Source organism: Gobio gobio (assembly GCF_949357685.1).
Source record: "Gobio gobio genome assembly, chromosome: 9".
Lineage (NCBI taxonomy): Eukaryota > Metazoa > Chordata > Actinopteri > Cypriniformes > Gobionidae > Gobio > Gobio gobio.
The window spans coordinates 48,458,817-48,472,631 of NC_137115.1; the positions used below are offsets into that span (position 1 = coordinate 48,458,817).

Genomic DNA, 13,815 nt, shown 5'->3' on the forward strand with positions numbered 1-13,815 from the left:
GCTAAATCACAACGTTGAACAAAACATAAGGCGAAACCTAGCATGTTTGGTTTCATTGGACTCGGCAAGGATCCAGGAATCTAAGGATATGACTACCAGGAAAATAAGTCAACCAAATCCAAAGTTAGAAGCATGCACATATTTGATTTTACTACTAGGTGGTGCTGGCTCAAAACTTCTCAGGCTCCTTCAGGGCATCATGCCGATGACCCATACAGAGTTTCGCAATGATACGCTAATGCGTTCATAAAATACTGAATTTTTCTGAAAATTCATGATGGAAAATGACATTGTAAGACCGCATGAATTCGCTCCAAGGATCGGTAGCGAACCGCGGTGAAGGCCGCACGCGTTCAGTGTTTCAGCTGGAAGAATGGATTTGATTATAATATTCTTTATCTGACTCCATTTATCATAGTTGTCGCATTTAGAAGAGAATCCCAACCGAATGTTTGGTCATCTGTATTTGATAGTTAATCATACATTTGATCGTTCCGTTTTAACCCTTTGTTACAATTATAACGTTCCACATTGGAGATTGGTTAATAATTACAGATTAATTCAGAAAGGATCAAAATGTAACAATTTATTAACAATCAAGTAAATGTAAAATGTCAATTACATCATAGACATAAATCTCTTCCAAAAGGAAACACAAATTCTAGTTATGGTTACACTCTAAATAGTTTCAAATAGATGTAAACATAAACCATTAATTATGCTCTGTAGGCCTCTGCCTAGAATGTTACCTGAGAGAGAGAGAGAAAGAGAGAGAGAGAAAGAGAGAGAGAGAGAGAGAGAAAGAGAGAGAGAGCTAAAGAATAGCTCTCTCCAGAGAAAGCAGAGAATCAAAAGAGAGCGAGCTACAGATGAAATTCTCTTTTATCCTCTTCCCTGAAGTCACCAAATTCAAATCTGACTCTTGTAAAACTGACCAATCAGACCAAACCGTGAGACATTTGAAAGTAACCAATCAGACAAAACTTCCCCCATTGTATCAAAGGTGTTAACCATTTGGCCAGCCAGCCAGTCATTCTTTTGTTCTATCTCCAACTGGCCCCTCTGATGGCGTTAAGGGGGAAGGGGTTGAGTCAATTTCAATATCTTGATCACGACGATGGCTACAAACAGCAAAGCAGATGATTTTGTTCCATTTCAAATATCTTTGATTATTTTCCACCTTACAACATCATAGGGTGCAATCGAATCATCTTGAGCCAAGGAATCAAGGATTTTTTTTTTTTTCTTTCTAGCAGTTTCTAGCCCATATTGTTCAAAAGTTATTAGCATAAACGCGAGTGTAACTTTGGACAGTTGGTGGCGTTTGAAAAATTCAGTTAGAATCTCCAAATTTGCTATGGTGACATTTCAGACTGTCCTCTGCGTGGCAAATTTCATAACTTTCCCGCAAGCGGTTCTATGGGCTGCCATAGACTCCCAGAGCCGAAGAAGAATAATAATAATAGGAATGCCAACAGCTTCGGTGCCTAATTAAAAAAATGACTGATATAAGGACAGGTGTTTTGGCTAGTCTTTTCACTCAAGTTCAACCACTGACTATATAAATAAAGTATTTTGTGATCGGTAGCAGTATAGAAACCGCAAAGAACAATAATTATGATCCCATTATCTCTAAGAGCATTTTTAAATGAAATTAGATTAAGATATTTACATTCTGGAAGCAAAAGTGGCACCAGAGTTTAACCATATTGATAATGTCTGAAATCGTGTACTGTCTGAGTAGGTACTACATTTGAATTTGAACTTACTTTGTGACTGTTAAAAAAGTATAGTATGAATATGAGTAGTATGAATGTAATCCGGATGTACTACATCTGCCATGTTGTCATTATCACATGACCTAGCAGCGTCAAGTGCTTCCCCTCCCATGGCCTCATGGTATAGTAAAGTGTCCATCGAATGCGCACTTCAGAGTCTCGCCAGACGAGGTCATCTGGGGACTTTTCGCCTACTGTTGTTCGAATACTATTGCTGCGTCCCAATTAGGCCTGTCGCGATTAGTCGATACAATCGACTGCGTCAACGCTGTTAATTAGTCGACGTCAATATTTTTAGTCGACTGGGTAAGTTGCGTACGATATGAAATTGTATTAGTACCGGTACTTAAATGACAGCACTCTAATAAGAGCAGTATTTCTTAAAGGTCCCGTTTTTCCTGTTTTTTTTAAGCTTTGATTGTGTTTACAGTGTGCAATATAACATGTGTTCATGTTTCGCGTGTAAAAAAACTGTATATTTCACACAATTTACTTATCTGTATTAGGGCTGTGCAATTAATCGAATTTCGATTTTGATTTTGATTTTGCCTCCCAACGATCACCAAAATAGTACAATCGAGAAAAAACGATTATTTTGCCATGTTCAGTTTTGCAAGAACACTCTTATTTTGTCTTGCGTTCTGAATGAAACGTGCACGCGCTCATCCGCCCCTCACGAAGCCACAAATTTCTCTCAGGTCGTGACTCGTGTGCATATCATCCGCTGGAATTTAAAAACTCGGCGCGAGTAAAGATGCCAGAAGGAGGGCAGTTACAGCAGCGTTTGGTGAGCAAAAAAGGCAAAACCACCTCCGTTGTCTGGGAACAGTTTGGCTTCGAGGAATCAGACGACGAGCAGAAACATGCTACGTGCAAGATTTGCTACATGGTAGTGGCTGCAACGCAAGGGAACACCACAAATTTGTTTAACCACTTGAAAATTAAACAGAGTGACCTATGACAATCTAATAAAGAAACAAAAACTGACGAGAGCAGGGATGCCGTGTAAACGTCCTTTTTTCCCCTAATATTTTTCAAATAATTCTCTCTTTGTAAACTTTGTTCAATGCATGCGAGTGCTGCCATATTTTCGAATATGACCAGTCGTTTTCCCCCTCATCACCCGGGTTTAGTGCCAGAAGACGCGAATGAGAAGCCGCGCACGCTGTGAGAAAATGTATCTCTGTGCGCTCATCCGAGAGCGCGCACACGTCTCTCAGCGCGCAAATATTGAGTTCTCTTTCAAGTCTTGCTCTTGAACGGACAAACTCACACAAAACGTATATCAACATGTCCAACTTGATGAGTATCCTAGCAGACATAGTCTGTATATGCCTTAAGTGAACTTTATACAGTCGATAAAGACGACGCATATCCGATCATTGGGTCTTAAAGAAGCAGTAGCCTTTACTGCTGTCTGTTTAATGTCAAACAACAAAAGACAAGGACATCATTCACTGCACTTGATTGAATAGCTTTTGTAAGTTTAATAGGATTAATCTTTAATTTATGCACTCAAATATGCAATGTTATTTTACATTTGATACATTTCTGTACCTAAAAACTAATGTTAGACGTACCTGAAAAGCATATCTAGCCGAACCAAATTGTTTATCTTATTTATTTGTGGTTATCATTTTTACGTGAATACTTTTATACTTTAATTTGAATATATGTTATATTATTTATTTTAATAGTTCAAATAGTACAACAAATGTTACAATTTCAATTGAATTGTTGAAAGGTGTATTTTTAATCAATACAACACATTCCCAAAGTCATGTGAAATAATCGTGTTACATAATCGTGATTTCAATATTGACCAAAATAATCGTGATTATGATTTTTTCCATAATCGAGCAGCCCTAATCTGTATACCGCTGTTTTCACTGTCCTAAAAACGGCTTGAGGATTTCCTTATTCTATGAAGTCCCTCCTTCAGAAACACGTAACGAGTTCTGATTGTGCCAGCGGTTCCCGTGTTGTGATTCGACAGCAGCTTAGCGCACATTGCCCGGAGAGGTCACGCCTCTTACCATAACGGGGAGATGCATGTGCTCAAAGTACAGCGTCCCCTGCCAAAGAAAGGTGATTTGACTCCGGGATGAAAATAACAGCGTCCCAACGACATGGCGACAAACACACTACAAACGAACCGAATGCAACACTTCCTCTTCTCCACGTGGGAGAGCAACAAGACCACGCCCCCTTTTTTGCGTATTCTTGTGGGCGGAGGTTAGTCAACAAATTGTTCTACTGACGTAATTAAAGCAGGATGTACAGGGATGTAGTCCAAACCGGCCGTTCGCTGTAGGCTTTGAAAGGGAACTTCTGTTAAATAAAATATCTCGCTTGGCATTGAACTTTGAGCTTTATAATTTTACAGGTATTATTTATGCTCTAACAGCAACATTACACACTAACTAAAGTTTGAAAAATGGGATCACAAAGAACAGGACCTTTAATCTGCGTCGATGTGTGACAGCAGGAGTGAGGACGTGTGTGTGAGCTCTGCTTCCACTGTTCAGAACAGTCAAATATATGTTCGCGCAGCTCAGGAAAAAGAACGCAACACAGATCACGACGCCAGTTTCGCGGATTATTGGGTTTAAATGGTAAAAAATATGTAAAAATGCACGTCCTGGCGAGTATTGAGAATGAGGAGACACGTCATGGTTGCTTGCTGTCACGTGACAAATTGGGCGGAGTCTGAGCCCGTCCACCCTTTTGGGATGCAACATTGTAAGAGCCGGACCTAATATTCTGTGTGAAGCAGGGCAGGGCAGGAACATGCCGGCCAAGTAGTTTTTGAGTGTTTAGGGTTTTTTAACCCTAAAACAATGATAAAACAATGAATAGTAAGTTCTGTCATATTATTCAATTACTTTTACAGTTTTTTGCCATGGTATCGATTCATTATCGGTATTGAGGTATTTTAGTCTGGTATCGTATCAAAGTCATAATTTTGGTATCGTGACAACACTATTCTATATAAAAAGTATTTGCTGATATTCTCTTTTTTGTTATGTTGGTTTACAAATTTGTACCTTTGTAAATTTTTACTCTTTTAGTTTTACATTTTGTCAAGGGCTTGTTTACATTTATACTTTTTTATAGTACACTATGAATGCCAACGTTGCAAGTTAAATTAAATGTTTTTAAGTAAAATTTTTGAAAATTATTGTGATAAATTAGTCGATAGATTAATCGATAAATTAGTCGATAGATTAATCGATATAAAAATAGTCGTTAGTGGCAGCCCTAGTCCCAATGTGCATACTATCCATCCTAAATGGTATTCGAAATGAGAATATTCATAGTATGTTGAAAGGAGTAAGATACCCGGATGGTCTACTTTTTCCGGTTAGAATCCGAAGTGCAGATCCATGCACACTTTAACAGCTAATATTGCCCAAAACCCATTGCATGTATGATTCCATTATAACTACAAACACAAATAAAAAGTGTTAAAAAAACTACAAACATGACGGATGTGCGAGTCGACCTTAAGTGGAGAGGTTTAGATAAAAGGGTTTTAGTGATTAATAATTAGTATCTAACCAGACGAAAATACATTTATTCACTGTTATCAACATTATATTTAATCTGCTACTTAAGTTAAGATACGTTTGGTAATTTACTTTTAAATGCATCATTATGCAAAATGCAAACACATGAGGAGAGTTCTCCGCATGAAAGACCCACGACTTAAATTGAGTGTGGAGGATTTTAACTTTGACAAGATGATTGACAGGGAAGTTTAAACGCTGCACGTAACTAAGCAACAGTGCTGTCCGTTAAAGACGCAGTTATGACGAAGTAGTATGTCCCAAAAGCTTGTCTACTATTCTGCTACACACTCAAAAGTATATACATTTTCTTCACAAAAAAATCTTCAATTTCAGATGCAGCAAACCATGTAATGCTCACAATACAGGACCATTGGAAAACATTGGAATTTTGGTGTGAATGTGGGACCATTGGAATTTTCTCACAATACAGGACCATTGGAAAACTAAGCAAGAACAGTCTGTTCCTCACACTTTTACGTGTTTCTTTTGTCTTGTAAGGACTTCTGTATTACTTCATGTCCCGTATGCCATTTTGTAGTCAGTTTGTAGTTTTTCCCGTCGATTTGTCTCATTGTTTCCAGGTGTGTCTTGTTAGCCAATTAGCCCTCTCTATATTTTTACCTCATCGTTTCCTTTTTTCAGTGTCTGGTGTTGTCCTTGATGGATTTATTGCATATGTTGCTTTTAATTTGGTTTTGTATCATATGGCTTGTGAATACTTTAGATATATCGCATGAGCATATAAACTCATTCAGCGCTTTAAACCCCATTCAGTACATTGAAATTAGCATGGAGAACATGCAGGAGTAAGTATGTTAAACCTGATTGTAACAACACGACGGCGAGAATATAATGAAAAAATGTTTGATATCCATGTGAACTGTCCCTTTAAGAAAATATTAATCGGAGCTACATAAGGGCCTGGCCTCACATGATTTACAATTTTCACACCTGTCCTTCTAGAAGGTTCATTCCATCAATCCTCAGCTCCGTCTCTTTCTTTGACACTCCCTGATTACTCCAGTATAACCCTGAGAGTCAGCCTGACCAGTGCGGATCAATACAAACACAGCCCACCCAGAACACACATGAATTCAGCACTTATTACACATCACGACCAATACGCTCGAAGAAACGAAAGTCACTTTGAGTATCCTGATAGATGCAGCTTTATCATAATAAAAAATCTGAGGACATGAATGCAGAAATGATGAATTGGTGCTCCGCATTACCGTTGACCTTGGACTGTTCGACACAAGCCACATGGTGGGATACTCACCCTTTGTTTATCCGGATCGACATATCTAATGCCAAAATAGTCCTTCTCCAGCAGGTTTAGATGGTGGCAAATGAGGTCGAACAAATACTGGCCTTTGGCATCCCTCTGAAAGACAATGAGAATAACAAACGATCAATAGAGCAGAAGTTTATTATTTGTCTGGCTATGCAGTTTATTTTTGGACCAAAGAAATTGGCGGAAGGACTGAAGAAGACCAGCCAAATATGAACTGAAGGCTGAGATCATTTTAATTACTGATAAAAAAAATGTCCCTCTGACTCTTTTTGTCACATCGGTTTTGGTTCACGTTTATGTTTTCTTATTTTGTCATGTGTAATGTTCTGATTGGTTGTTGAGGTCATGTGTTTCTGTGATTTGTTTATTGTCTAGATTGTTCACAGGTGTTTCTTATTGCTCATTAGTCTTTGTGTATAAATAGCCTTCATGTCACCATTGCTCCTTGTCTAGCTTTGTTTGTGTAACCTGCTGTTGGTGAGTTTCTGTTTCTGTTTAGTTCATGGTTCAAGTCAAGTTCAAGCCAATAAACCTATCACAAAACAGAACAGAACAGGGAAACACATGACCTGAACAACCAATAAGAACATTACACACGAGACTAGGGAATCACATGACGGATAAGGGACCAGGGGCCTGTACCATGATGGTAGTTTAACAAACTCAGGGTTACAGGATTAGTTTCGAGTTGACAAAACCAAACCAATCTATTCAGGATTTGTTGGTCCCATGATGCTGATCATCAACTTTCTCTGTCAACTCAGGCTTTGATCTTGAGTTTAGGAGTTTAGCTGTGACATCAGCAGTGAACAGCCAATCACATGCTGTGGATCAGTAAAACTGAGATTCACTTCTCACGAGAGAAGCAGTGTGATTCACTTCACTCTTCTGCAGAATATACATGATTGAAAAATATTAAGAATTTAAACAAATTTACACAGAAGAAAAGAGCTGTCGAGGACAACTTTAAGAAAAATATTATACGTCAATGCAAGTAAAAGTTATGAAGTTAGTTTAGTTGATATATAGAGAGAATTGAACATTTATGCTCACATGTAATTTTTTATAGATTTAGTTATTGAATTTAAAGCTTATTTGTATGACCTTTATATAGGCTATTTATTTTAATATTAACAAAATGCATATTAATGATTGATTTACTAAAATTATACATGTGTAATTGATTAAGGGTATAATAATTACATAAATTATTTTTAAATAATTCAAAATCATTATTATTATAAATAAGCATTGTTAAAAGCCAGATGCGTTAGTCTTTAAAAACCATTTGCTATAGTGACCTTTAATTTGGAGTAGAAACAGAGGGAGTGACTTTATTGCATCAGAGGTGTGTCACTTTTCTCACAGCTGATTGGTCCAATTTCAGTTTGAGATGTCTTATCCAGAACATAACCTGCCCTGGAGCAGGTTAGCCGTGGAGAGTAAGTTACTATGGAGATGAACACGGCTAAAAGCCAAACCACTTTAATGGTACCTTAAACCCAGGATTGGCACAAACTAAGCTTAAACATATCTGGCTAGCCAGCTAAACCGGCTTCATGGTATAGGCCCCAGGAAACAAAGAAACCATGACTACAAAATAAAAAATGAAAACATAAACATGAACCAAGACAAACGTGACACATTTGGAGATATGCTGTATATTCAATATGAATGCAGAGAGTCTTGGAATTTCCATTTATTTTTCATTACATTTTCCAGTCATTCATGATTCTCAAAGGGGACTTTCAAAAATAGTTTTGGAGACTGCCATACTGGGATTCATCTCTATTTGTATGCAAGGTACCAAGCGAAACTACATGATATTAGCATTTATTATTAATATTATTAATGAACAAATGTCTCCAATAAAACCCACAACAGACAGATTGATGCTATGTGATATGCAGCAAATTTGCTCCAAAATATTTAATCGGTTAGATAAAACAACATTTATTCCATGACTTTTCAAATGTATCACTCATTTCATTGACTTTTTAAAGCCTGGATATCACAAATGACTGTAGAAACCTGAGAGTCTGTCCTAATAAATGCACAAGGAGAAAGAGATGAGAAAGTCAGTAGTTTCCCAACAGTACATGGATAACCTACACATGATTTCTTTGTATTTTGTTACACTTAATAGGTAATTTGTAATGGCACACAAATTCTACAATGTTTTTAGAAAACCCACTATATCAGTTCAGTAAGATATACACTCATTATCTCAAATGGTTCCCCATCAGTTCAACAGTTCTTCAAAACTAGAGAAAATGATTTGGGAGAAGAAATTAAATTCCATAAACCTGATGTCACTTTTTCTCTCCCGGCACACCTCTAATATCACACTCATTTGCATTCAGAATCTATTTCCCCTCAAACAAACAATATCACAGTCTTTCGCTTTTGCAATATTCAATTCTGTAATTGTACGCAATCAGAGATTGAAGTGCAAATCAAGACAATTCACCCTCAGCAGCAAGTCTTCAGGCATGAGTGATTTATTCTGGATTAAGACTTACTGTAAGAACTTGGCAAGCCATACGCAGCCTATAGACAAATCATTCTGTTATGCTGAGCTTGGGACACCGCACGCGTACAGTAAGTGTTTTATAGCTGCTCATTGAGAATCATAGGAATGAAACTATTTCGCAATTCAAAGTTATACTTGCATTGTAGACCTTAAAGGGTTGGTTCACCCAAAAATTAAAATTCTGTCATTAATTACTTACCCTCATGTCGTTCGACACCCTTAAGACCTCCATTAGTTGAAATCCGATGGCTCAGAAAGGCCTCCATTGGCACAATGCACTGTACACTCTCAAGACCCTTAAAAGGTACTAAAGACGTACAAAGTCCATCTCACTACAGTGGTTCTACAATAACTTTATAAAGCGACGAGAACAGTTTTTGTGAGCAAAAAAAATAACCTAAATAACGACTTATATAGTGATGACCGATTTCAAAACACAGCATCATGAAGCTTCAAAGCGTTATGAATCAGTGAGTCGAATCATGATTCGGATCGCGTGTCAAACCGGCAAACTGCTGAAATCACGTGCCATTGGCGATCCAAACCACTGAATCGACTCACTGATTCATAACGCTTCGAAGCTTCATGATGCTGTGTTTTGAAATCGGACATCACTATACAAGTCGTTATTTAGTTTTTTTTTTTAGCACAAAAACTGTCGCTTAATAAAGTTATTGTAGAACCACTGTAGTGAGATGGACTTTGTAACAACGTCTACACAGTACCTTTTATGGAGGCCTTTCTGAGCCATCGGATTTCAACTAAAATATCTTCATTTGTGTTCTGAAGATGAACGGAGGTCTTACAGGTGTCGAACGACATGAGGGTAAGTTAATGACAGAATTTTAATTTTTGGGTGAACTAACTCTTTAGAGGAACACTCCACTTTTTTTGAAAATAGGCTCATTTTCTAAATCCCCTAGAGTTAAACAGTTGAGTTTTACCGTTTTCGAATCCATTCAACCGATCTCTGTATCTGGCATAAGCACTTTTACCATAGCTTAGCATAGATCATTGAATCTGATTAGACTGTTAGCATCTCGCTCAAAAATGACCAAAGATTTTTGATATTTTTCCTATTTAAAATTTGACTCTTGTGTAGTTACATCGTATACTAAGACCAACGTAAAATTAAAAGTTGCGATTTTCTAGGCCGATATGGCTAGGAACTATACTCTCATTCCTGCGTAATAATCAAGGAACTTTGTGCCGTACCATGGGTGCAGCGGCGCAATGATATTACGCAGCGCCTGAAAATAGTCCCCAGCTAGGTAACTTCCAACGTGCCCGGCATTAAGTTGTGTAGTTGCAGGTATTCTGTTGGTTATGTTGACGGAAGTTACGTAATATCATTGCGCCGCTGCACCCATGGTACGGCAGCAAAGTTCCTTGATTATTACGCAGGAATGGGAGTATAGTTCCTAGCCATATCAGCCTAGAAAATCGCAACTTTTAATTTTCCGTCGGTCTTAGTACACAATGTAACTACAGAAGTGTCAAGTTTTAAATAGAAAAAATATCGAAACTCTTTGGTAATTTTTTTTAACAAGATGCTAACGGTCTAATCAGATTCAATGATCTATGCTAAGCTATGCTAAAAGTGCTACCGCCAGACCCGGAGATCGGCTGAATGGATTCGAAAGCAGTAAAATTCAACTGTTTAACTCTAGGGGACTTGGAAAATTAGCCTATTTTCAAAAATAGTGGAGTGTTCCTTTAAATAATCTGTTAAAAATAATGAATTTATGCAGATGCACGAGAATCTGTTCATAAGCATAGTCAATAGCAATGTTTCCATCCAACGTTGCGAATTTATCTTTAGCAAAATTGGAATATCGCATAAAACAGTTGCGAATAAAGCAGCATTTCCATCCCATGTATACAAGAGAACAAACATCACTTCCTGGGAAAAAGGTGCAAAATATCTGTAATAAAAATTGAAGTTGCTACAATCAGGGAAGAAACTGTGGCTCTTTTTTCCTAAATAATAAATGACCTCTCAGAGCATGCAGACGGAATGCAATAAACGCTGTCCTGTTATCTTGTGTTCGGATGCTGGTGTTTGTGAACGCAATCAAGAGAGACGCTTCTGGGAGGGAATTAAATCAAATCATTTTTAATGAGTTTGGCTCAGGCATTTCAGAATGACTAAACCAACATTTGAGATGCTGAGCAATGAAACTGATCTGCTGGTTAGTCCAGTTATCCAATCACATCCACTGCTGAGGCAAAGTCACGTGAGTTTTGTGTTGAGCATTGAGGGAATTATTTGGCAAATGTGTTTCCATCTCCATTCTTATCGGACAAACAAATTATCCAACTCAATTGAGCGCACAAGTTTTTTACAATTGATGCACATCTTGGTTTCCATCCAGCTGTTTTTTTATGTGATATCCAACATTTTCATAAAAATAGGTGGATGGAAACATGGCTAGTGACAGAATGAACTGAGGTGAACAGCAGGCAGGATGTGTGCTGTACCTCTCAATCACAAAACCTCTGGAAAGCCTTTAATGACGTTCACATAATGAGGTCAGCCAACAGACAAGCCACATATTCAGCCAAATTGAGCCTTTCAGGCCCTTGTGTCGAGTATGAAAAGGGAAAAATATAAAAGGTCAAACACCAAATACAGCATTTTCATCAGCTTTGAAAGCCCTTTCTAGTTCATAAATGCTGTTACAGAGCCGTTTCTGACATAATAACACAATTTGAACTTACTAATGTTATTTCTGTGTAGCTCAAGGAAAAAAGACAAGGGGACAAGGAGGTCTGTTTACTCTTGGAAATATCTTTTAGTGCCCTAGAAGGAGCAACAGACATGGGAAGAGTCATTCAGTAGTGATGCCTGAGTGGACTGACCATCTGGCTGAGTGACCCCAGCACTTAAGAGTGTCTTTCACACACACACACACACACACACACACACACACACACACACACACACACACACACACACACACACACACACACACACACACACACACACACACACACACACACACACACACACACACACACACACACACACACACACACACACACACACACACACACACACACACACACACACACACACACACACACACACACACACACACACACACACACACACACACACACACACACACACACACACACACACACACACACACACACACACATACAGATTATACACAAAGAGCCTGATACCATATTCTACATCTCTCAAAAACACATTCAATTTCTCATTGCAAGTTCTCTGTGTAACAATTATAAAAATCTTTCAGTAGAAAACTTTTATGGTTCTATTTTGGGATAAACGAGCAGATGGAGGGCAGTGGACCATGAGCGCATGCGTCTGCCTGATGCCAAATAGAACATTCTGTGGGTGTCTAGAGACGGCTGGATAGCTGTATAACATACAGCCTTCACGCAGGACTGCTGGAACCCAATGAGACTGCCAAAGGGCACAAAAAAAGAGAAAGAGGTGCCCCTATTTGCGAACAGGTCAGACCACCCCCGCATAGATGCAGAGAGAGCAGAGATGGACTAATCTCAGCGAGCAGATACGGTATTTATTATAATTTATTAAATATTTATTATTATCATCAATGATCATTATTATTATGATAATAACATAATAATATAATAAATAATATTATTATAAATTAAAATAGAAATTAAAATTATTATGCTAATAATGTAATATAGTAAATAATATTATTTTAAATTAAATTTAAATAAATTAAATGAAAATAAATGAAAATGAAAACTAAATTAATTAAAATTAATTAATTAAATTAATAAAGATTAAATTACATTTATTAAAATCTTTATTATTATAATCAATGATCAAAATTAAATAAAGGAAAAATAAAATAGATGAAAATTAAATTAAATTAATAAAGATGAAATTATCTTTATTAAAATCTTTATTATTATCATCAATGATCATTATTATTATGAAAATATAAATACATTTTAATTATTATGATAATAATATAATAAATAATATTATTATTATAAATTAAATTGAAATAAGTAAATAAATACACAATTAAAATAAATGTAAATTAAATAAAAAAATTAATTTAAATACTTTTAAATTAATAAAGATTAAATTATCTTTATTAAAATATGTATTATTATAATCAGGGATCATTATTATGATAATAAATAATATTATTATTATAAATTAAAATAAATGAACATATAAATACATTTGAATTATTATGCTAATAATATAATAAATAATATTATTATTATAAATTAAATTGAAATAAAATTAAATTAAAAAAAAAATTGTTTTAATTAAATTAAAAATTAAAAAATATATATAAATGAAATAAATGAAAATAAAAAAATGAAAGTAATATAAATGAAAATAAATGAAATATTAAATTAAATTAAATTAAATTAAATGCTTCTTTAGAGATGTTACTTAAATCACCTGTATATACCAATATCTGCAAATTAAAATCTAAAATTAAAATGATTTATATCTTAAGCCTAGGTTCTCCAAAGGTGTGCTGATTTTTATTTATTTTTTTCAAATTATTTTACATTTGCCTTCAATCATTCAGGCTATTAAGTGGTGAAATGGTAAAGGCCTGGCATAAGAACCTGGGGTTGAGTCTGGCAAAATGTGGATAGTAA

At 36.3% G+C, this 13,815-nt stretch overlaps 1 protein-coding gene across 2 annotated transcripts in view; it reads right to left on the bottom strand.

Moving 5' to 3' along the window:
• Positions 1-13,815, bottom strand: part of frmd5a (FERM domain containing 5a) — a 185,364-nt gene that overhangs the window by 46,384 nt on the left and 125,165 nt on the right. For both annotated transcript variants that reach the window (XM_079825020.1, XM_079825021.1), the window contains exon 2: positions 6,630-6,734. In XM_079825020.1, coding sequence (XP_079681146.1) covers positions 6,630-6,734 — 105 coding nt within the window. The remainder of the gene's footprint in view (positions 1-6,629; positions 6,735-13,815) is intronic.